This window comes from Microcaecilia unicolor, chromosome 13, assembly GCF_901765095.1.
Source record: "Microcaecilia unicolor chromosome 13, aMicUni1.1, whole genome shotgun sequence".
Taxonomy (NCBI): Eukaryota; Metazoa; Chordata; class Amphibia; order Gymnophiona; family Siphonopidae; genus Microcaecilia; species Microcaecilia unicolor.
The window spans coordinates 22,566,682-22,592,103 of NC_044043.1; the positions used below are offsets into that span (position 1 = coordinate 22,566,682).

At 44.8% G+C, this 25,422-nt stretch overlaps 1 protein-coding gene across 2 annotated transcripts; it reads left to right on the plus strand.

Annotated features, from left to right (window-relative positions):
• The first annotated feature begins 304 nt into the window (after positions 1-304).
• METTL27 (methyltransferase like 27) lies at positions 305-22,158 on the plus strand. Of its 2 annotated transcripts, XM_030222616.1 has the most exons (5): positions 305-495; positions 8,583-8,711; positions 11,819-11,954; positions 13,651-13,743; positions 21,429-22,158. In XM_030222616.1, exons 1-5 carry the CDS (start codon positions 376-378, stop codon positions 21,665-21,667), a joined length of 717 nt encoding a protein of 238 aa, XP_030078476.1. In that variant the 5' UTR covers positions 305-375; the 3' UTR covers positions 21,668-22,158. The 2 variants fall into 2 exon arrangements, with proteins under 2 accessions (XP_030078476.1, XP_030078477.1); XM_030222617.1 differs by lacking the exon at positions 8,583-8,711.
• The last annotated feature ends 3,264 nt before the right edge of the window (positions 22,159-25,422 follow it).

The following is a 25,422-nucleotide window of genomic DNA, read 5'->3' on the forward strand; positions in this document are numbered from 1 at the left end:
GATTAAATGTTAATATCAGTTAATGTGGATGAAGAGTGGCTGTCTAAAAACAAGCAGGTTCTTGGGCTCGGTTGCTTCCTCTTTTCTGTCAGCATGATGCTAGCATGGGGATTTGGGATGCTACTGAGTAGGATCCCAAAATGGCAGCTTAATGCCTAAGCAAATAATAAATAAATAATACATAAAAATTGATAGTAGATGACAGTAGATATAGGTCCATCCAGTGTGCCCAACAAGATAAACTCATGATATGATACTTCTTATATATACCTGACCTTGATTTGTCCTTGCCATTTTCAGTGCATAGACCATAGAAGTCTGCCCGGCACTGTCCTTGTTCTCCAACTTCTGAAGCTGAATCTGTCCAGATTCAAGATGGAACCACCAAGGAGAAACCTGGCAGAGGTGCAAAAGGTTATCACGTCAGCCCATCAAGGCACCACGCTGGAAGAAAAACTTCAGTTCTATGACCGTTGGGCTTTCGAATATGAACAGGTGAGGAAGCCTGCACATTCGGTGCATTTCATTTGATCTGCTTTAGAGACCACAATATTTGTTCTAAAGCAGTTTACAATGCTAAAAATTGAACAAACAATTTAAAATCATAACCGACAGTAAAAACAATCAAAATAAAAAGGTAAAAATTTACTACTGAAAATGAAATAATACATATGTGGTAAAATATCATTGCCAGAAATATTTGTGGGGAAACATCTAATCTAAATTCAGTCCACAACTGTTCACAAATAGCCAGGTCTTTAAGGCTTTTCAAAATCGCATATATAACTAGAAATGCTGCTCAGTACTGAGTATGGTAATGAGTTCCATAGAAAAATAAACTGTTTCTGGTGTTAATCAATTTAATGGAACTCAGAGGGCAGCAGAAATGAACACTTTTGAGAGGAATGTAACTCACGCTGAGGCTCATATTTTAGTAATTTGTTTGATAGTTAAACAGGAATGCCCATGTGAAAAGCCTTGCAAACTAAACATAATCCCCCGGATTCCATTAAATTACATGACCAAATTTCCGATCAGCACACAAATTGGGGCGCACAAGTTAGAGAATTGTGGCAGTTGCACATCTAACTTAGCGGCCCTTTAATTATGCTGCATTAGGCACAAACGCGGAATTAACGCAGCTTAAAAGGGGATATGCTCAGGTGGCCTGTGGTAAGTGACATTTGTACGCACAAACTGCATGCGAAACAATGAAGGGGGTTTGTTGGGGATGGAGAATGGGCATTTCTGCATTACCACACGCTAACTGATTATCGCAGGATTGGTGCGTGAGCCTTTACCGCTTACAAAATGGGTGGTGGTAAGTGTTTACATTCTAATTTCTGTGAATGGCCATGTGCTAATGGCAACATTAGCCATTTACTGGCCGAACGTAAAAATCCCACAGAAGGAAAGCAAAAAACAAAAAGCGGGAAACAGAAGAAGGCTCAACAACCAATGAGACATAAAAATAAAACGGTACTTTAATGTGTATAACTTTTAGGAACAGTTCCTTGATGCAAACAGTTCCTAAATAAAAATAATCTTCTGGTTATTACAAAAAGACTCGACATGGAACTGTGTTTCGGCACGGCATGCCTGCCTCAGTAGTCTTGTAGTTGTTTGTAAGCATAGCGCTCCGCACAGACCGCTGACATGTTCTTTTTTTCCCAGAGATTTACTTCTAAGAACTGTTGGAAACACTTTGGCATTTTGTGTACGGTCTTTTTAAAGACCACAGATAGTAATCATTGTAGCTGTTCCGTTTCACTTACGTACTTATTTATTTATTTACTAGTAAAAGAGGCCCATTTCGTAGAGGAATGAAACAGGCACTAGCAAGGTTCCACACACCCCTCCCTACCTCCCTCTCTCCCTGTCTGTCGTCTGTGTTCCAGCCCCCCCTCCCCTCCGAGTTCCATGGCCCCCTCCCTTCCTCCCTCTGTCCCTCTCTGTCATCCAAGTTCCAGGCCCCCTCCCTCCCTCCCTCCGTCTCCTCCGAGTTCCAGGCCCCTCTCCCCTTTGAGTTGCAGGACCCCTCTGCCCTTCGAGTTCCACGGCCCCCTCCCCTTCCAGCTGCAAGATGCCCCTCCTCCCCTTCAAGTTGCAGGATGCCCCCCTCCCCTCAGAGTTCCACGCCCCCGCGCCTCCCTCCCTCGAAGTGCAAGCAGGACCTGTCCTCCGGCAGCCCCTCGCCTTCCTGCGTGCCGGCTGTAATTTAAAAATTACCTCGGGGTCCGGCGTCAGCATTGAAGGCAAGTGGTGATTCACACTGCCTTCCCATCTGGGGGGGGGGGGGGGCGGGACTGCTAAACTGGGAAGGGATGGAGATGGTGGTGTGAACTCGTAGCGCCCATGCTTGAGACGTGTCGCGGTTTCCCAGGCAACACGGTGACATCACCGGAAGGCTTCAGACATTACGAAACTGGGCTTCAACTTCCTGGCAGTCAGCTTCAGAACATTGGAGGTACAAATTATTATAGTAGATTGGGATTTATTAACCGCCTATATGAAGAGAATCATCCAAGGCGGTGTACAGCAGGTACAGTTTAACATAAATCTTACAGTTTTGTTAACAGCATAACAATAGTAAAATAACCAAGAGTAAATATAAATACGATAAATGGGGTAAGCTTGAAAACAGTAAATTGAAACCTAATAACAGAACTACTGTGAAACAGTATCAAAATTATGCACATTTAACAGCACTTGAATTCAAATACCAGAGTTATTATACTAATGATGCACCTAATAAGCCTGCATTAGAACATTCAACTAATATAGATTTTCTACAATACGGCTTACCATATAGCTGAGGGACTTGGAGAAACAACTACGACTCCTGAGGTAGACATGCCGTGCTAAAACATGATTCCATGTTGAGTCTTTTTTGTAAGCAACAAGATTATTTTTATTTAGCAACTGTTTGCATCAAGGAACTTTTTAATGGCAACATTAGTGCATGGCCATTAATTGTGAAAATAGAAAATTGGCCATTTGCCACCAGCGGGAAAAATGGCCGTAGCACATGGAAAACACCCTCGTAAGTGCGTGCTAAGGCCAACTTTTCCCACAGCTTGGTAAAAGGAGCCCTTAATTGTTAAATTACTTGGCCTTAAGTACCTATAATTCCCTTCGACCCTCATGGTGCCTGACACACCTACCTCATCAGACCACAATATAACCTTGTATTTGTTATCAACTGACATGGCGAACGCCATTACGATACTATGTAAGCCACATTGAGCCTGCAAATAGGTGGGAAAATGTGGGGTACAGATGTAACAAATTAATTAATTGGCATTAATTTGTGGTTACATGTGGAACTGCACTTAGGCGATATTCTAGAAACTGAGCGCCTAAATGCTATAGCTCGCAGCTACAAAGGGGTGGGTCAAGGGCGTGGCTTGTAGTTGCATCTACAAGTTATAACTGCTAACTTGTCAGCCATTGACTTACCTGCTCTTCGATCCATCTATCCCTCCAATTCCAAGCCTTCGGCTCTCCGCTCTATCTATCTATTTCTCACCTCAGTCTCTACACTTACACCTATTACACCGCAATCACTACTTATGGCCCCTGTCCACATCCTCTTCATTACCCTGTCCCTTCCTAATCTTTTTCCCCTCCCCTTACCGCTGTCCACCGCTGGAACTCATTGCCCACCTGTGTTCCCTCCCGACCTGCCCACTACGGCAATACCCTATTCACCCCCATCCCTCACCACCTCACCATCTTTGTCCCCCTCTTCCTTCCTAGCCCTTAATCTTCAACACCTCCTTCCTGCCATTAACTCTTCACCATTCCTCCTAAGTGCACCCCGTCTTCGCCGCCTTCGTCGCCCGTCCTCCCCCACCCTCCTCCGCACTCTCCTGCTATCCGCGGGAGACATTAATCCTAATCCAGGGCCCCCTCACCTGTCCTCCTCCTATCCACGCAAACGATTCCGTGATGCCTCCAACCTCGTCTCTATTCCCCTCCTCCCCCCCTCTTCCCTTCCCTTCTCATGTGCCTTGTGGAATGCCCACTCGGTCTGCAACAAACTGCCCTTCACCCACGATCTCTTCATCTCTCGTTCCCTTCATCTACTCGCCCTAACCGAAACCTGTCTGTCCCCTGACGACTCTGCCTCAGTCGCGGCCCTTTGTCATGGAGGTTATCTCTTCTCCCACACTCCCCGCCCAGATGGCCGCGGTGGAGGCGTCGGGCTACTTCTCTCGCCCTCCTGTAGTTTCCAACCCCTCCTCTTGCCGCAGTCTCACTGCTTCTCGTCCTTTGAAGCTCACTCCATCCGACTATTCTACCCATCTATTCTGCTGTCATCTACCGCCCCCCTGATAAGCCCCTCTCTTCATTCCTTACTGACTTCGACGCGTGGCTCACCGTCTTTCTTGATCCCGCATCTCCATCGCTCATTCTTGGTGATTTTAACATTCACGTTGACAACCCATCCAACTCCTACACTTCTAAATTCCTCACTCTGATATCCTCCTTTAACCTCCGACTATCCTCTACCACCCCTACTCACCATGGCCATTGTCTTGACCTCGTTCTCTTCTCTTCCTGCTCACCTTCTAATTTCTGCACCTCATTCCTTCCTATCTCAGATCATCACCTAATCACCCTCACACTTCATCACCCTCCCCCTCAACCTCGCCCAACTATAACCACTGCCTTCCGGAATCTCCAAGCTGTCGACCCCCCTACCCTATCCTCTCACATCTCCAATCTCTTCCCGTCCATCTCGTCTTCTGAATCTGTCGACACGGCTGTGTCTACCTACAATGAAATTCTCTCCACTGCTCTGGATACCCTAGCACCATCTGTCTCTCGCCCCACTAAGCGCATTAATCCTCAGCCCTGGTTAACCCCTTGCATCCGTTACCTTCGCTCCTGTACCCGATCTGCTGAACGACTCTGGAGGAAATCTCGCACCCTGTCAGAATTCACCCATTACAAATTCATGCTATCCTCCTTCCAGTCCTCCCTATTCCTTGCCAAACAGGAATATTATTCTCAATTAACCAATTCTCTTGGCTCCAACCCTCGTCGCCTCTTCGCCACCCTCAACTCCCTACTTAAAGTGCCCTCCGCTCCCACCCACCCCCTCACTCTCTTTTCAAACACTAGCTGACTACTTCCGCGATAAAGTGCAGAAGATAAACCTTGAATTCACTTCCAAGCCTTCTCCTCCCTATGACTTCTTAACCCACCTCCTCCACCAACCTAACCTGTCCTCCTTCTCCTCCTTCCCTGAGATCACCGAAGAGGAAACGATATACACCTCTTCCCTGGGCTCGTTGATCTCATCTCTATGCTGATGACACCCAGCTTTACCTCTCCACTCCCGACATCACAGTTGAAACCCAGGCCAAAGTTTCGGCCTGCCTTTCAGACATCGACATCTGAAACTGAACATGGCAAAGACTGAGCTCCTTGTCTTTCCCTGTTCTCCTCTTCACCCACTTTCTGTCTCTGTTGACAACACCTTCATCCTCCCCGTCTCTTCAGCCCGCAATCTCGGAGTCATTTTTGACTCCTCCCTCTCCTTCTCTGCCCATATCCAGCAGACAGCTAAGACCTGTCGCTTCTTCCTCTATAATATTAGCAAAATTCGCCCATTCCTCTCTGAACAGACCACCCGAACCCTCGTCCACTCGCTCATTACCTCTCGTCTTGACTATTGCAACCTTCTCCTCGCTGGCCTCCCGCTTAGCCACCTATCCCCCCTTCAATCTGTCCAAAATTCCGCCGCACGTCTTATCTACCGCGTGAACCGATACTCTCATATCACCCCTCTCCTCAAGTCACTTCACTGGCTCCCGATCCGCTACCGTATACAGTTCAAGCTTCTCCTAATGACCTTCAAATGCACTCAATCTGCAGCCCCCCATTACCTCTCTTCCTTCCTCTCCCCCTATGTCCCACCCGTAACCTCCGCTCCAGGACAAATCACTCCTATCTGTACCCTTCTCCACCACCGCTAACTCCAGACTCCGCCCCTTCTGCCTCGCATCACCTTATGCCTGGAACAGACTCCCCGAGCCCATACGCCATGCGCCCTCCCTGCCCATCTTCAAGTCCTTACTCAAAGCCCATCTCTTCTCCCTTGCTTTTGGCGCCTAACCACCTTCCCCATTCATGATACCTACACTGACTACATAGCTTGTTACCTTTAGATTGTAAGCTCTCTTGAGCAGGGACTGTCCTTCCCCATGTTTTAACTTGTACAGCGCTGCATAACCCTTGTAGCGCTATAGAAATGATAAGTAGTAGAAGTAGTATAAAACTCTATCACTTGCACATGTAGCTGCCAACTTTAGAGCGACCATTTACACCTGCCTTTGACATAGCGTAAGTGCTCGCGCCTAAAGTATGTAGGCTGACAGCTATTTTGCACACATTCTTGAATGTACCAAAATGAGTCCTGTGTTGAATTCAAATATTTTCTTTTCTTTTTTTGTTTTGTTCAAGTATTCATTCAATACTTTCCCTTTGTTTCCCTCATTAAGGGCACCCTTTTACTAAGACATAGTAGGGGTAAAGCACGGGTAGTATGCGCCAAATCAGCATTACCGCTGGGGTAGCTCAGGCACCTGGCAGTAATTTATTTATTTGTTACATTTATACCCCACATTTTCCCACCTATTTGCAGGCTCAATATGGCTTACATAGTACCATGAGGCGTTAGTCGCCTTCAATGATGAAACAAATACAAAGTGATGTTATTATCAAAGAGGTTCATGTGTTACAGACACATTAGGAGAATCGTAGACAAGAAGAGTTATACAGAGTTCATTATGGGCTTTGGTTTTGTTGTGTTGCTGGGTTCAGGCACTTAAGTTGGGTCAGTAGGGTATGCCTTTTCGAACAGGATGATCTTTAGTGATTTCCGGACGCTAAGGTGGTTGTAGGTTGTTATTATGGCTTTCGGTAGTGCATTCCATAGTTGCGTGCTTATATAGGAGCAGCTGGATCCTTAAATTGATTTGTACTTGAGTCCCCTTAAGTATGTTCGTGATGGTCCGATTGTGTTTCTGGTTGGCAGGTCTATAAGGTCGGTCGTATATCCAGGGGCTTTGCCATAGATAATTTTGTGGACCAGGGTGCAGATTTTGAAAGTTATACGTTCTTTAATTGGGAGCCAGTGCAGTTTTTCTTGGAGGGGTTTGGCACTTTCGAATCGCGATTTTCCAAATATAAGCCTGGCTGCTGTTTTGAGCGGTCTGTAGTTTCTTTATGAGTTGCTCTTTGCATCCCGCATAAATTCCATTGCAGTAGTCTGCATGGCTTAGTACCATTGATTGTATTAGGTTATGGAATGTTGCCCTCGGGAAGAATGGTTTCACGCATTTGAGTTTCCACATTGAGTGGAACATTTTCTTGATTATGGAGTTAACTTGGCTCTTGAGTGTAAGGTTCCGGTTGATTATGACACCGAGGATTTTCAGACTATCTGAAATAGGGAGGGTGTGGTCTGGGGTGACTAGGTTTGTAGGTATGTTCGTATTATATTGGGATGAGAGGATGAGGGAGTGTGTTTTTTTCTGTATTGAGTTTTAATTGGAATGCATTTGCCCATGAGTTCATGGTGTCCAAGCCGAGTTTGATTTCGTTGGTGATTTCTGTCAGATCATGTTTGAAGGGGATGTATATTGTAACGTCGTCTGCATAGATGAATGGGTTGAGGCCCTGGGTGGATAAAGACTTGGCTAGTGGAGTCATCATCAGGTTGAAAAGGATCGGTGATAGTGGTGACCCTTGAGGTACTCCGCAGTCTGCTTTCCACGGTGATGATATATTTGAGTTCGATTTCACTTGATATGTTCTGGAGGTTAGGAAACCCTTGATCCAACTGAGTACGTTTCCGCTAATCCCGAAGTAGTCTAGGAGTCTTAGTAGTATGTTATGGTTTATCATGTCGAATGCAGTGAACATGTCGAATTGGAGGGGAAGTATGCTTTTGCCTGTTGCTATTTCCTGCTTGAATTTGGCAAGGAGGGTGGTTAGCAATTCTGGTTGGCACGTGCTGATTTCTGCAGTAGAACATAACTTTCTATTTTCTACCGCAGGGGGCGTTCCCAGCAGTAATCAGCAGTGCGGCCAAATAAGTAATGTGTGAGCCCTTACTGCTAGGTCAATGGGTGGTGGTGGGGGCTGAGGCAGTAAATAGCCGCAAGCTACTTTTAATTTTAGCGCAGGGCCATTTACTGCCCCATTAAAAAAGCCCTTTTTCCCAGTCGTGGTAAAAAATGACCCAGTGCATGCCAAAACCACCCACCCACACTACTGCACGCCACTTTTTACCGCAGATTAGTAAAGGGAGCCCTAAGTGACACAATATGAATGAACTGGAGTACAGAGTCCCTCACCCTTTGGCCATCTCTTTTTTTTCTAGCCAGATGTGAGTGTTTTGGAGTATAGAGTCCTTCTCGCATGTACCGTCTCTTTTGTAACTGGATGTGTTTTGAAGCATGAAGTCCCTCACTCGTGCTTGTTTCTGCATGTGTCTGGTAGGATGTAGTGTATTGGAGCACGGAGCACCTCACTCAAATGCTCATCTTTTCTGCTGTTCTTGGCAGGATGTGGACGTTCTAGAGTATCGAGCTCCGCGCCTGGCTGCTGAGTGTCTCGCATCGGTATTCCCAGCGGATCGTGATTCTCAAACAATCCTTGATGTGGCCTGTGGTACAGGACTAGTGGCTGTGGAGGTAGGGACACACGGGGATCCCAGCTCTGTTTATGAAACGTATTTTTGTAGGAAAGAAGAGAAACAGGAGAAGAACAAAAACGTTCTGCAGAGAGCAGAAACAACAAAAAGCGAAGATGGGCAGGGCGATAATGAAGGATCTGGAGCACAAGAAGCCGCGCTTACAGTATTTGTGTGCATGCATCCAGCAGGCTCTCCCTCATTTGAATACCAAGTTCTGCATACATAAAATTTGCATTCACTTAGCTTACTGCATGTCACAATATTACACTTGCGGTAGAAGTATCCATCTACATATGGATCTACCTGCAGCTTTCTCCATTGGCCTCTGAGTAAGTTCACAGCAATGCACCAAATTAAAATGGAGAAATTCCAAAAGGTGTGGGAAATATTTGAGAGCTGGACCGGATGGCATACATCCAAAGGTACTCAAAGAACTTAAGCATGAAATTGCTGATCTGCTGTTAGTAATATATAACCTGTCGTTAAAATCGTCCGTAGTACCTGAGGGTTGGAGGGTGGCCAATGTGACGCTGATTTTTTAAAAGGGTTCTAGGGGTGATCTGGGAAATTATAGACCGGTAAACCTGACATTGGTGCCGGGCAAAATAGTGGAAACTGTTATAAAGAATAAAATTACAGAACACGTAGACGAACATGATTTAATGGGACATTAAATGGGACAGAGTCAGCATGGGTTCAGCCAGGGGAAGTCTTGCCTCACCAATTTGCTTCCTGTGAAGGTGTGAATAAACGTGGATAAAGGTGAGTCGGTTGATGTACTGTATCTAGATTTTCAGAAACCTTTTGATAAAGTTCCTCATGAGAAATTCCTGAGAAAATTAAAGAGTTATGGTTCTGGAGGCAAGGTTCTGGTGTGGATTAGGAATTATTGGACAGAAAACAGAAGGTAGGGTTAAATGGTCATTTCTCTCAATGGAGGAGGGTGAACAGTGGAGTGCCGCAGGAATCTGTACTGGGACTGGTACTATTTAACATATTTGGAATGATGAGCTAGGTGATCAAATTTGCAGATGATACAAAACTATTTAAGGTAATTAAAACATGTGCGGACTGTGAAATATTGCAGGAAGACCTTAGGAAATTGGAAGACTGGGCATTCAAATGACAGATGAAATTTAATGTAGACAAATGCAAGGTGATGCACATTGGAAAGAATAATCCAAATCATAGATACCTGATGCTAGGGTCCACCTTGGGGGTCAGCACTCAAGAAAAAGATCTGGGTGTCGATGTAGATAATACGCTGAAATCTTCTGCTCAGTGTACGGCAGCGGCCAAAAATGGAAAAAGGATGCTAGGAATTATTAGGAAAGGGATGGTGAATAAGACCGAAAATACTATAATGCCTTTGTATCGCTCCATAGTGAGTCTGCACCTTGAGTACTGCATTCAGTTGTGGTTCCGTATCTCAAAAAAGATATAGCAGAATTAGAAAAGGTTCAAAGAAGAGCTACCAAAATGATAAAGGGGATGGAACCCCTCTTGTATGAGGAAAGGCTAAAGAGGTTAGGGCTCTTCAGCTTGGAAAAGAGACGGATTGAAGTCTACAAAATCCTGATTGGTATAGAATGAGTAGATTTTTTTTTACTCGTTCCAAAAGTACAAAGACTAGGGGACACTCGAGGAAGTTACATGGAACTACCTTTAAAACAGGAGGAAATATTTTTTCACTCAACGAATAGTTAAGCTCTGGAACTCTTTGCCGGAGGATGTGGTAACAGCAGCTAGCGTATCTGGGTTTAAAAAAGGTTTGGACAGATTCCTGGAGGAAATGTTCATAGGCTGCTATTGAGACAGACATGGAAAGCAACTGCTTGCCCTGGGATTTGTAGTATGGATTGTTGCCACAATTTGGGTTTCTGCCAGGTACTTGTGACCTGGCTTGGCCACTGTTTGGAAAACAGGATACTGGGCTAGATGGACCACTGGTCTGACCCACTATGGCTACTCTTATGTTCTTATGACCTGGGGGTCACTCTGGAGGACACTCAGAGGAATATGTAAATTGGCTGCAAACATCCCTAGCACCTCGCAAGCAGCTGGGTAGAGTGTAGGGTAGCAAAAGTGGAGATCTTAAAGGTTCGTTGTGGATCTGGAGAACACTGGGAAGAATATGCAGATGTCATGCAAACCTCCCCGGCAGTAAATATGACAGACTGAAAATAATATTTCAAAACTCCTGGTCTATGTATGAGGTTCATTTGTACCATGTTATGTGCAACACTGACCCATTTGGAGAAAGACTAGCTCAAAATGTATTCCTAGGAACAGAAGAGAAAGGAAAGCTATGATAAAAACATTCAGGGCCCCTTTTACAAAGCGGCAGTAAGCCCAACATGGGCTTACCGCTTGCAAAAAAGGAAGTACCGCTGGGCTACTGCAGCAGTCAGGCTGTACTTCTCTCCTCCACTGCGCCATCGCGTCAACGCCAGAGCAGGCCCCATTTTGCTGCAGCTTGGTAAAAGGGGCCCTCAAATATTCATGCCTCAAAGTTGGCATTTTCCATTAAAAAAAAAAAAGTTAAAGGGGGTCCTGATATAATTTTGGAAACCAGCTTAGAGAAAATGTGAGAAAATATTTCTTTACTGAGAGGATGAGAGATGCAAGTGAAAGCTGTGACAGAATTTAAACATATTTTGGAACAGAAACAGAGAGGTAGTGGAGAAATGTTGGAAGGAACCAGCTCACACAAAGTTTCCAAAAAGAGGAGCCAAGATCAGCCAATCTGGTACTGCATCAAGGCTCTGATACTTGCGTAGACATAATGGGAGGAGGAGAGGGATGCAGTTGGTGGGGTAGATAGTAACATAGAGATGACAGCAGATAAAGACTGAAATGTCCCGTCCAGTTTGCCCAGTAGGGTTGTAGGTTTGCTACTCAGAGCTTCAGGCTAACATGGCTCTGTTTTTGAATTAGAGACAAGTACTGTTATATTCTTCCAGCAGACAGGCCAAGGAGGGAGTAAGGAAAGGCAATGGCTATATCCAGAACAGTAAAAGCAGTGAGCACTGGGAGACAATCCCACAAAAAACTGTGTGGCCCAAATGGTCCTATTGTGAGTTAACACTTCTGCCCACTTCCCAGTTATACAGACATGGATTCCGCATTTTTCATGGGGTGGACGGCAGTGAACAGATGCTGCAACATGCGGAGCAGAAGAGGCTGTACCAGGAGCTGAAGCAAAACATTCTGGGACATGAACCCCTAGCAGCACCCACAGGTAACAGCAGAATCTGTTAGTGGGAGGAAGTACAAGAAGTACAGAGATGGAGGGAGAGAAGAGGAGAAGGAGTAGAAGAGTGGAAGGAATGTAAAGAGATAGAGACAGGGAGAAGAAGTGAAGGAGATGAAGAGAAAGAAACAGAGATAAGGAGAGAAGAAAAAAGGATGAGAGAAAGAGATAATCATCATTCTTATATAAAGCAATGTTGTTGACCTAAGAGTGGATGCATTCACGCCATATTCAGGGTCTGGTTCTTTGTTGACAGCATTTATCTGATTACTCTGATTAAATTGCATCTATCAAAAAAACAACAACAACAACCCACAAATAACTAAAATAAAATCACAGTTAACTTATTAAACATATAAAAATCCTCACTACCTAAATGAAAACCCCAAATACCCGTTAACCAAAAGCTTTCACAGCCAGGCTTTACCCCAACAAAGCTCTAAAGTACAAATAGTCCTTGGAGGAGTGGTAACAATATTAATTAAATGCTTCCCTGGTATTGCAATTTATAATTTGCAACACTCAATATAAATAGAGGTAAATATCAGGCTTGTTTTCTAAAGGGATCGCCGGCGATCTTCCGACACAAATCGGGAGATCGCCGGTGTTCTCTCAATCCCAGCCAAATCGGTATTATCGAAAGCCGATTTTGGCCGGCCCCAATTGCTTTTTCATTGCGGCGCCGGCCAACCTTCAAGGGGACATGTTGGTAGGGTAGCGAAGGGGGGCGGAGCGGGGCGGGGTTACGAGATGGCCAGCTTCACCTTATTATGAAACGAGTATTTCGCCGGGTGGACTTGGTCCATGTATTTTTAGGACCAAGTCCCAAAAAAGAGCCCCAACTGACCAGATGACCACCGGAGGGAAGCGGGGATCACCTCCCCTTACTCCCCAAGTGGTCACCAACCCCCTCCCACACACACAAAAAAATTTAAAACATTTTTTGCCAGCCTCAAATGTCATCCCCAGCTCCCTGACAGCAGTATGCAGGTCCCTGGAGCAGTTTTTAGTGGGTGCACTGCACTTCAGGCAGGTGGACCCAGGCCCATCCCCCCCCCCCCCTACCTGTTACACTTGTGGTGGTTAATGTTGAGCCCTCCAAAAAAACCCAAAACCCACTGTACCCACATGTAGGTGCCCCTCTTCACCCCTTAGGGCTATGGTAATGGTGTAGACTTGTGGGCAGTGGGATTTGGGGGGGCTCAGCACACAAGGGAAGGGTGCTATGCACCTGGAAGCTAATTTTGTTTTGTTTTTAAGATTTTTTAAGTACCCCCTAGGGAGCCCAGTTGGTGTCCTGGCATGTCAGGGGGGCCAGTACACTACAAATGCTGGCTCCTCCCACAACCAAATGCCTTGCATTTCGCCGGGTTTGAGATGGCCGGGTCCGGTTTCCATTATGGCTGAAAATTGGACCCGGCACTCCAGTTTTGCTCTTACAAGGGCAAATCCCAGATCTAGGCAGCAGGATGTAACCATCTCAGCCCACTGCAGTCTTGTCCGAGGATGGAAGGTGCAGGGTCGGGGACTGTACCTCGAGGTTAATGCTGATGATGGAAGGTGCAAGCTTCCCGGGATAACGCAGTCATTGATGATAAAGACATGGTACTTGATGTTGCTGCAATATCTTCGAGGAAAATGAAGAAGTGGGTTTGGATCCTTAATGGTGTGTTTGTTCTCACAGATTGGTTCGATGCCGTTATAATTGTGGGAGCACTAAGTGTTGGGCAGGTTCCTCTCAGTGTGATTCCAGAGCTCTGCCGAGTCACCAAACCAGGTGAGAGCTGTCACACACCTGTGATAAATATCCTCCATTTCTGTCACTTCTGTGACTGTCTGTCTTTATGTCGTATTGTGATCCTTTCATCTTGTTTCTCCTCTTCTTGCCTTTATTTTTGTTATTCCTCGGTGTCTGTTTCATTGGCTACCCTAGATAAATTCCTACTCCCATGAATTTAATTACCTGTTTAATTGTGCATTTTTGGATAGAACTGGGAATCTGGATGACTTTTATTCCAATCTGAGTCCCCTAAGATGAATGATTGTAGTAGGATGGCCATGTGTTCTGCTGGATTTTGGATTCTTTTCAGTTGTAGTTGAAGGTGTGTTACACTCAGGTATAGTAGCTATTTGTACTTTTGTGAAATTTTTCAATGTCCCACATAAGCAAGAACAAGATGCATGACTGTCCTGTTTTTTAGTGCTTCTTTTTATAGCACTTCTGGATAGAAGAAGTACTCAAGTTTCATACTCGGCTGTTCACTCCCATCTGTAGGAGAGGTCAAGGGAAAGAAATCCACACACATGCGTTCACCACTATGAAAGAAAGTCTCGGGCCACACTTAACTGTGGTGAGCTCACTGAAGACTTTCTCAACTCCCTCAGGACTTCTGTTCTGTTTTATTGGCAAAAGGTATTAAGTCATGGGTTATAGGTCAATATTTACAGTGGTGGAAATAAGTATTTGATCCCTTGCTGATTTTGTAAGTTTGCCCACTGACAAAGACATGAGCAGCCCATAATTGAAGGGTAGGTTATTGGTAACAGTGAGAGATAGCACATCACAAATTAAATCCGGAAAATCACATTGTGGAAAGTATATGAATTTATTTGCATTCTGCAGAGGGAAATAAGTATTTGATCCCCCACCAACCAGTAAGAGATCTGGCCCCTACAGACCAGGTAGATGCTCCAAATCAACTCGTTACCTGCATGACAGACAGCTGTCGGCAATGGTCACCTGTATGAAAGACACCTGTCCACAGACTCAGTGAATCAGTCAGACTCTAACCTCTACAAAATGGCCAAGAGCAAGGAGCTGTCTAAGGATGTCAGGGACAAGATCATACACCTGCACAAGGCTGGAATGGGCTACAAAACCATCAGTAAGACGCTGGGCGAGAAGGAGACAACTGTTGGTGCCATAGTAAGAAAATGGAAGAAGTACAAAATGACTGTCAATCGACAAAGATCTGGGGCTCCACGCAAAATCTCACCTCGTGGGGTATCCTTGATCATGAGGAAGGTTAGAAATCAGCCTACAACTACAAGGGGGGAACTTGTCAATGATCTCAAGGCAGCTGGGACCACTGTCACCACGAAAACCATTGGTAACACATTACGACATAACGGATTGCAATCCTGCAGTGCCCGCAAGGTCCCCCTGCTCCGGAAGGCACATGTGACGGCCCGTCTGAAGTTTGCCAGTGAACACCTGGATGATGCCGAGAGTGATTGGGAGAAGGTGCTGTGGTCAGATGAGACAAAAATTGAGCTCTTTGGCATGAACTCAACTCGCCGTGTTTGGAGGAAGAGAAATGCTGCCTATGACCCAAAGAACACCGTCCCCACTGTCAAGCATGGAGGTGGAAATGTTATGTTTTGGGGGTGTTTCTCTGCTAAGGGCACAGGACTACTTCACCGCATCAATGGGAGAATGGATGGGGCCATGTACCGTACAATTCTGAGTGACAACCTCCTTCCCTCCGCCAGGGCCTTAAAAATGGGTCGTGGCTGGGTCTTCCAGCACGACAATGACCCAAAACATACAGCCAAGGCAACAAAGGAGTGGCTCAGGAAGAAGCACATTAGGGTCATGGAGTGGCCTAGCCAGTCACCAGACCTTAATCCCATTGAAAACTTATGGAGGGAGCTGAAGCTGCGAGTTGCCAAGCGACAGCCCAGAACTCTTAATGATTTAGAGATGATCTGCAAAGAGGAGTGGACCAAAATTCCTCCTGACATGTGTGCAAACCTCATCATCAACTACAGAAGACGTCTGACCGCTGTGCTTGCCAACAAGGGTTTTGCCACCAAGTATTAGGTCTTGTTTGCCAGAGGGATTAAATACTTATTTCCCTCTGCAGAATGCAAATAAATTCATATACTTTCCACAATGTGATTTTCCGGATTTAATTTGTGATGTGCTCTCACTGTTACCAATAACCTACCCTTCAATTATGGGCTGCTCATGTCTTTGTCAGTGGGCAAACTTACAAAATCAGCAAGGGATCAAATACTTATTTCCACCACTGTACATCATAAATCGTGGAACACACACAAACTCTGAAGAATCATTTACTAGGTTATACTCTGTTTACACTCTATAATATTTTGCTTACCATCAGCAAGATAAAAGTGGTTCAGGACAAAGTTCGTGATCCATTCCGGTAAAGAATCTGTCTATAGTATGAAAAAAGAATTCCTTTGCAACTAGCATACATTATTTCATACTGCACCTGCATGCTCAGACATTAAGGCTAAGGGCATACATCGCTTTCAGTTCTCTATTCTCTCTCAAACATGTCTATGTTTAATGTCTGGTAACAATTTCCAACATTTGTGTTGCATTGCTTACTAAGCAGCTTGAAGCTGTCAATTCAGCATTTCATCAGATAAAGCAGACAAGCATTTGTTCATTTTCCATCTTATTTTCTATACTAGCATTTACCTTCTAATATTCCCTTCTGATTGGGGGGTATACCCATATTTTCCCCACATACCTTTAATATCATTAATATGAGAGAGAGAGAGACAGACAGACAGACTGACTGGATGAAGTATGCGTGTGGGTTATGAGACAGACAGACTGGCATGCCTCATCAATATGCTTCATTGCTATGAACACGTGAATACACATGTGGATAAAGGTGAGCTGGTTATGTAGTGTATCTAGATTTTCAGGAAACGTTTGGAAAAAGTCCCTCAGGAGAGAAAATTAAAAACCCATGGGATAGGGAGGCAGTGTTCTGTTATGGATTAGGAACTGGTTGATGGATAGAAAACAGAGGGTAGGGTTAAATGGCCAATTTTCTCAGTGGAGAAGGGTGACTAGTGGAGTGCCTAGGGATCTGTACTGAGACCGATGCTATTTAGCATATTTATAAATGATCTGGAAATGAGAACAATGCGTGAGGTGATTAAATTTGCAGATGACACAAAATTATTCACTGTTAAAACACGTGGATTGTGAAAAATTGCAGGGAGACCTTAGGAAGTTGGAAGACTGGGCATCTAAATGGCAGATAAGATTTAATGTGGACAACTGCAGAGTGATGCACATTGGAAAGAATAATCCAAATTGTAGTTATTTGATGCTAGGTTCCACCCTAGGAGTCAGCACCCAAGAAAAAGATCTAGGTGTCATTGAGAACAGGATGCTGAAATCTTCTGCCCAGTGTGTAGCAGCAGCCAAAAAAGCAAACAGGATGCTATGAATTATTAGGAAAGGCATAGAAAATAAGACAAAGAATATTATAATGCCTCTGCATTGCTATGGTGCGACCACATAAGTTCATGTACATAAGTGTTGCCATACTGGGACAGAAGCAAACAAAAAAGCACTCCAGGAACAGGACAAGTGAGAACTTTATTGCAAAGACCCGACATGGGCCGTGTTTCGGCCAAGTTTCTCCTATTAAAATGGAGTGATGCAGGCTTAACAAACTTGAAAAAAAATCCTACCTGACGTCTGAGATTAAAGGTGCTCTTGGGCACAGTGCAAAATCTCTCAATCCTGAAGTGCCGAAAGCGTTGTCCAGAATAGTTTTGGCATTTTTTTTTCCGGACAATGCTTTCGGCACTTTTAAAACAGAAGGAAATATTTTTTCACTCAACAAATAGTTAAGCTCTGGAACTCATTGCTGAAGGATGTGGTATGAGTGGGTTTTAAAAAGGTTTAGACAAGTTCCTGGAGGAAAAGTCCATAGGCTGCTATTAAGATAGACATTGGGAAAGCCACTGCTTGTCCCTGGGTGCAGTAGCATGAATCTTGCTACTATGTGGGATTCTGTACTTGTGACCTGAATTAGCCACTGTTGGAAGCACAATACTGGGCTAGATGGACCATTGGTCTGACCTAATATTCTTATGTTCTTATAACTGAAGATGAGATTTTGTGGTGATTATCGCAATGTCCAAGTAAGAGGGCATAATGAACAGAAACATGGTAATTTGGAGTAAAAAAAATCTGATTAGCAATTACTAGAATCTTGAATTGTATAAGAGACAGGAAGTCAAGGTTCTTTTTACAACAGAGGTGTAACGTGATCATATTTATTTGCATTACAGAGCAGTTTAACGGATGGTTTTTTTAAATAACTGCAACCTCTTAAGAGATGAATTTGTTTAAACCATGGCGAAGAGTGACTTGCATAAGGTTGCATAGAATGTCAGCAGCAGAAGCAGAATCTGAACCCTGGCTTCCCAGATTCTCAGCCCATTGCTCTAACCAATCAGCCACTTACTACTACTAATCATTTCTATAGTTCAACTAGACATACGTAGCGCTGTACACATTATCTGCAGGCACTATTTCTGTCCCTAGAGGGCTTACATAGTAACATAGTAGATGACAGCAGAAAAAGACCTGCACGGTCCATCCAGTCTACTCAACAAGATAACTCATATGTGCTACTTTTTGTGTATACCCTACTTTGATTTGTACCTGTGCTCTTCAGGGCACAGACCGTATAAGTCTGCCTAGCACTATCCCTGCCTCCCAACCACTATCCCCGCCTCCCAAGCACCGGTTCTGGCACAGACTGTATAAGTCTGCCCAGCACTATCCCTGCCTCCCAACCACCAGCCCTGCCTCCCACCACCGACTAAGTTTTTGTACCTGGGGCAATGGAGGGTTAAGGACTTGCTCGGCCACAAGGAGCTGCAGTGGGAATCAAACCTAGGTTGCCAGCATCAAAGCCCACGACACTAACCATTAGGCCACGCCAGGCACTTCCATTCCTCATTCTTTTCATCCTGAACATTTAGTGAGAACACACACAGAAAATATCTAACTGAACTGCACATAAGCAGCTCTTAGGGTCCTACCCCCTAGTATCTTCTTCATCTTTCCTTGCACTTGACCTCCTCTTCCTTTCTCTCTCTCTCTCTCCTTCCTTCCACTCCTTCAGATTCTTCAGTAGCTTGAGGGGCAACATAATGGCAAAGGAGCAGGATGGGATATGATGAAAATGCATTCCCTTGCCTATTGGATGCTTTTGCTTCTCGCTTCCCCCTTCACCTTTGTAATCAGGATGATTATGAGGAGCAGCAGCAGCTGTAGAAACTGGAGCTGTGTGTTCACTGTGTTCTTAACGCTCTCTTCCTGCCGTCACTACCACTCAAGGTGGAGGGAATGTGGAGGCAGTCGGCCGTTTCAACAGTCTTGTTTGCTATGGATTTATCACTGATGCCCTGTTATTTTGAGGATGTCAGTAGCCACCAGAGGTTGTGGAAATATGTGCAGTGTTCAGCTGTGCAAATCTCAAGAATTAACCGTGTCACAAAACGCCTAGCCACCCGCCTGGGATTAACCCGCAGCCACTTAGAGGGTCTATCCCCAGTACAGCTCAGGTCTGCCTGCACCTGCTGCTTGTGCTGTACTCTAGCACCCTCCTCCCACCGACTGGGTTAAAACCACCTCTGAGTGAGTCTTCTGCTCTCAAATTACCCCCAGTGATTTCTGGGTTACTGGAGGCTAAACTCCCAGTAGTCCCAGTCCTTAGCGTCCCAACAGCCCTGCTTTCTGTTCCTGCTGCCCCACGACGCGTTTAAATCTTTTATTTTTTTTTTACCTGAAGTCGAAGCACCGCCGGCGGTGTTAGTGAAAGCACCAGGCTCGCCTCCTCCAGCCTTCACTTCATTCCCTCTCAGTGCCCCGCCTTCCTCTGACGTAATTTCCTGTTTCCGCAAGGGCGGGACACTGAGAGGGAATGAAGGGAAGGCTGGAGGAGGCGAGCCTGGTCCTTTCACTAGCACCGGCGCTGCGACTTCAGGTTAAAAAAAAAATTTTAATGCATCACGGGGTGGCAGGAACAGACAGCAGGGCTGTCGGGGAGCTAAGGGTGGGCAGGTGGGGCTGGGGTACTGGAACGCGACGGAGGCTTAAAAGGGCAGGTGGAGACTGGGGCGAGTTACTGGACATTGAGGGGAGGATAGGTGGCAAAGGAGAATCACTGGGCAAGGAAGGGAGGGCAGAGAATCGCTGGACATGGGAGGGGAGAGGAGAAATCACTGGACATAGATGGGAGGTCAGAGAAGAATCGCTGGACATGGGGGCAGGGGAGGGAGGAGAATCGCTGGTCACTGAACATGGTTGGGAGGAGAGGATAGGGGCAAAGGAGAATCGCTGGACACATGGGAGGGGAGGGCAGAGGAGAATCTGGACATGGATGGGAAGGGAGGGCAGAGGAGAGAGCAGAGTTGCTTGATGTGGATGGATGGAGGGAAGGGCATGAGAAATGTTGGACATGGATGGAGGAGAGGGAAGACAGGAAGGAGATGCACATGGATGGAGGGCAGGGAAAAGAGAAGAAATGTTGGAGGGGAAGGAAGACAGAGGAGGAGGAGATGCACATGGATTTAGGGGAGAGAGTTGAAATGCTGGACATGGATGGAGGGGAGGGGGAAAGGAGAAGGAGATGCATACTGACAAGATGAGGGAAAGGGAAAAGAGGAGAAAAACTGCACATGAATGAATAAAATAGGTAAAAGCTGGATCCACTCTATACGCCTCCAGTCAAGTCCGCAGAGGACTCAGCTTTTACCTATGGATGTAGGGCAAGAAATGAAGAAGGAAAGTAAAGAAATAAATGGAAAGGAAACGGAGTTAAAGGGAACAGATAGAGGGCAGCAGAATCAGAGACTGGGACCAATATGAGTTGAAAAACAAAGTCACCAGACAACAAAAGTAGAAAAAAATCATTTTATTTTCATTTTAGTGTTTGGAATATGTCCAATTTGAGAATTTATATCTGCTGTCTTATTTTGCACTGGGTATATTAGAGCTGTAACAGCTTATAGAAATTATTTATAATGAAAAAAAAATCACAAGTTATTTTTTCTCCTATACTGGTATAGTATTTTCAGTGATACTGCTTATATGCGCCACGGCTGGTATAAGGAGTGTGGCTATCATAGAGGCGGAGCCATAGATGGTGACCCCACCCGTAATGAGTACCGGTACCTCTTTTCCTACAAAAAAAGCAGAGTACTACACACCACACGGAGCTCAATTTTTTCAGTACAAGAACCAGAACTCTGCTTCTGCAACATCTTAGACTGCAACCATCCCTTCAAAAAATTAAAGGAGATCTTAAAACATTTTTATTCTCTGACCTCTTTTTGAACAAATCGAAGGTGAGACCTGCTCACAGAGCAACTCCCCATTATGTCCTATTTGATACTGTAGTTCTCCCCCTTACCTACTCTAATAGTGTTGTCTACACATCACCCCACCCCATGATTCGAATGTAAGCCGTTCAGACTGCTATTGATTGCCAGGATAGAAAGTTCTTTAATAAACTTGGTTATACTTAAAGCCAAACTCCTTGATGGTCCCCAGAGTTAGGGATCACTGAGAGAGACAGCTCATTAATTCATCCTTTCTCTCCAACTCTCCTGTCTTCTAGAGTGGATTTCTCTGCTCTTGATATTTCTTTTATCTTCCCTCCCCCTTTTCAGGTGGCTTCTTGTGCCTCACTACCAGGACTAACCATTCCAACTTGCAATACAAGTCTGAACTGCAGGAGAGGCTGCAGGACCTGGAGAGCACAGAACTGTGGGAGAGGGTGACAGTGCTGGACGTGAAAGAATGGGAGAAGGCCACATCCATGGAGGAGGCCAGCCCAGGCTCGGACTTCATCTCTGGAACGGTGTACCTCTATCGGAAGAAAGTGGCAAGCGCGTCTACGCAGGGATGAGAATAGCAGATGCAAGCTGAACGGTTGATAGCTGGATATTAGCAGGTCTACCATTTCTTTTCTGAGAAGTGGTGACCAGAACTGCACACAACATTCAAGATGGCAGTCACACCATGGATTGATACAGAAGCACTAATATATTCTGACTTCCTTCCCTAATGACTTGCCTTTTTGACCACTGCTGCACACAAAGTTGAGGTTTTCAACGTATTGTCCAGTTACTTCGAGATCAGTTTCCAGGGTGATAACTCCTAATGGGGGAAGTCTATAAAACGGGTGCTAAGATTTACATGGCATTACACATGTAAATGTTTAGAATATGTGCATACATGCCAAATTCCAACCTAAGCGCTCTTCTGGAAGATTGCGCAAGCGTAGGCAGGACTCGCACTAAATGCTATAATGTATGTATGACCCTTTGGCATTTAAATACTACTACTACTTGACATTTCTAAAGCGCTACTAGGGTTACGCAGCGCTGTACAGTTTAACATAGGACAGTCCCTGCTCAAAGGAGCTTACAATCTAAAGGACAAATGTACAGTCAGTCAAATAGGGGCCGTCTAGATTTCCTGAAAGGTATAAAGGTTAGGTGCCGAAAGCAACATTGAAGAGGTGGGCTTTGAGCAAGGATTTGAAGATGGGTAGGGAGGGGGCTTGGCGTAAGGGCTCAGGAAGTTTATTCCAAGCATAGGGTGAGGCGAGGCAGAATGAGCGGAGCCTGGAGTTACACCAGCTCACTGGTGGGCATGAGTGATCACACCTAAATACCGTGCTCACAGGTTCCTTACAGAACAGTAATGTAGCAATTAAAGTAGGTGTCTACTTTTCACTACAGAATAGGTCCAACCATTCCCAGTCATTGCCCTCGCTATGTGTACCTAGAGTTAGGATTATTTTCCCCAGCATGTATCACTTTGTAATTTTCCAAATTGAATTTCACCTGCTATTGTGAAGCCCAGACTTGTAAGTCTGTCTGCAGTTCCTCATAGTCCACTAATGTTTTAAGGGTTGAGTAATACCAGTTCCATATTGTGCACAGGGCTCAAAAGTAGCATTTTATACCAACACTCTTCTGTGTCTAAAATGTCAATCCAGTATGAATTCTCTCACTCCTGGTCTTTGGCAATGCAGGAGAATTAAAGCTTTTTGGGTAGCACTATTAAATTATATACAAATCAATATTAGGCCATCCACTAGGCTAATCCTAGTGGATCCATTAGGATAATCTTCCTTCAGAGCTTGGGGAAGGGGAGAAAAGCAAGTTTGGGGCAAAGCTTGTATCACTGGCAAGAAATACACACTTAATCGCACTTTGTAATAATTCTTTTTTATTCATGAATAAAAAAAGATTCTGAAATAAAATAATGTTGAGTGCATGATCTACAAATCTGATTGCCTCATTTCTTCCTCCCTTTTCTGCCCTCTGGTCTCTGGGAAAACTTACCTACATACTTACCAAAGTTTGGTCCTCACTCAAAGATTGCTCAGTTACTAACTTACTGCTAGGAATTTTGACAAAAACCCTCCTCGCATTGTCATTCACAAAGAATTTATACTGCCGTACAATACACACAATGCTTTAGGGGAAAGGAAGAGTAGTTATTTATTTTTCAAACTCATTACCCCCCCCCCCCCCCCCCATTAAAAACTAAGCAGCTTACAATTAAAAAAAAACACACACAATCTGTCAAACACATCAAATCTTAAGTTTGCAAAAAAATGCATTTTAAAGCCTTTTTAAAATGTGAAGAGCAAAATCACAAAGGACCATGGAGATCATTCCATAACACTAGACCTGCAATAGAAAAAGCACTTTTAAGGGTAGCAGAATAACATATATGTTTCAAATCTGGAACAACAATCTTCCTTGCCATAGCCAATCTTAAAGATCTATTAGCCTGATAAGACCGCCGGCCCAACGCGGGTGCTGGCAGTAGTTCCGCCCCGGTGTGTGCTAGCAGAAATATTGAACAAATATATCTACAGTAGTAATCAGGCAGTGTTGCTCGCTGCCTCATTAGTGTGGGATTGCGGTAGGTGCTGTCCCCCCCCCCCCCCCCCCAAAAAAAAAAAATAGCTGTGTGGCAAGTGCAAACTTACCACATGGCCATTCCATTTTTGGTTATTTTCACCTGTTGTGGTAAAAGGGGCCCTGGTGCTTGGCAAAAACAGCCCCTTTTATCACAGCTTCGTAATAGGGCCCTATATTTGCCAAATACACAGGAGAAAGACAGAATAAACTCCAGGCACAGGCAGCTCCTTGTGACTCTGGGCAAGTCACTTAACCCTCCATTGCCCCATGTAAGCCGCATTGAGCCTGCCATGAGTGGGAAAGTGCGGGGTACAAATGTAACCAAAAAAAAAAAAAAACTACATCAAAACTAAAATGTTATATTGTGTCCTATACTTTACAGGTAGCCAATGTAATCATTTCAGTGCTGGCAAAACATGTTCACAGCTTGACATATGTATGATTGCTAGCAGTAATCAGTATGGAGTTCTTATTTAGGGGCCAATGCTCATGCAGTTAACGCACATTATACAGCGCCAAATGCGGAGGGTTCAAGCAGCAGTGTTAACATGCGTACTAAAGATGGCGGTAAATTATATTTAAATAGATGTTTATTTGTTACATTTGTATCCCACATTTTCCCACCTATTTGTAGGCTCAATGTGGCTTACATAGTACCGGAGAGGCCTTTGCAGGCTCCGGTGTGAACAAGTACAGGGTGATGTTGTGGTAAGATCAAGTTCATGTGACACAGCCACATTAGGGAATCGGAGAACAGAAGAGTTGTGTTATGTCCATTTTATGAGGTCACAATAAGTATTCTTCCCAATGCACAGAAGGAAATGAAAAATTTACCACTAGGTCAGGAACAGCATAGAAGGTTTTCAGGAAAAGATTTTTATCAGTTTCTCACATAAAAGTGTAGGCTTTGTCTTTCTTTTGCAAGTGGAAGGAAGCTGTGCTCTGATAGTGAGAAACAAACGTGCAAGTCCGAGCAAAAAATGAAAACGCACATCAGCACCTGTTTTTCTGCATTTAAATATGAGACTTGCAAAAATTTTAAGTGCCTGTGTTTCAGAGAGTAATCCAGGTGATATACAGGGCCAACTAAGACTGTTTTTGTCTAGGGTGCCCTTTACTTGTGTTATAGAGCCAAATATTGACATCCAGGGGTTGAAGATGACCTCTAGTCATCAGCATAAGACTAGAGCTCTATATGCTGATGATGCCATTATTTTTGAGTGCACCCCATACATCTGCATTCTTATACCTACGTCAGGACTAAAGTGGCAAGGTATAAACTTGAGTACTGACAAATCCTTTACCCTCTAAATTGTGCCCTCCCCCGGGCCTACCTGGTAGTCCAGAGGGGTTTGTAAGGCCAAGAGTAAGGCTTCTGCTAGAGACTGCGACAGCCATTTTACACTGGCTGCTGCAACAGGCAGGATCAAGTAGGCATCGCTCTTGCTCATACAATTCCACTGGACAACTCATAGGAGCCCGGTATAAGAGGCTTGGACAGGCTAAGCCTCCGCTGCTGTGCTCTGAGGGGTTTAAATTGTTGATTTACCTCCATCCTCACAGCAGGAGCTGCAGTGAAAGCCCTCTAGCAGTTCTAGAAATTGGTTTATGGTTTGTTTACCTTACGGCTGGGAAAGCAGGGGGGGTTGGCTGGAGGTGTCCTGGGTTGCCAGGGAGATATTTAACGAGGATGACTTCCTGACCTGCACTGAGGACAGAT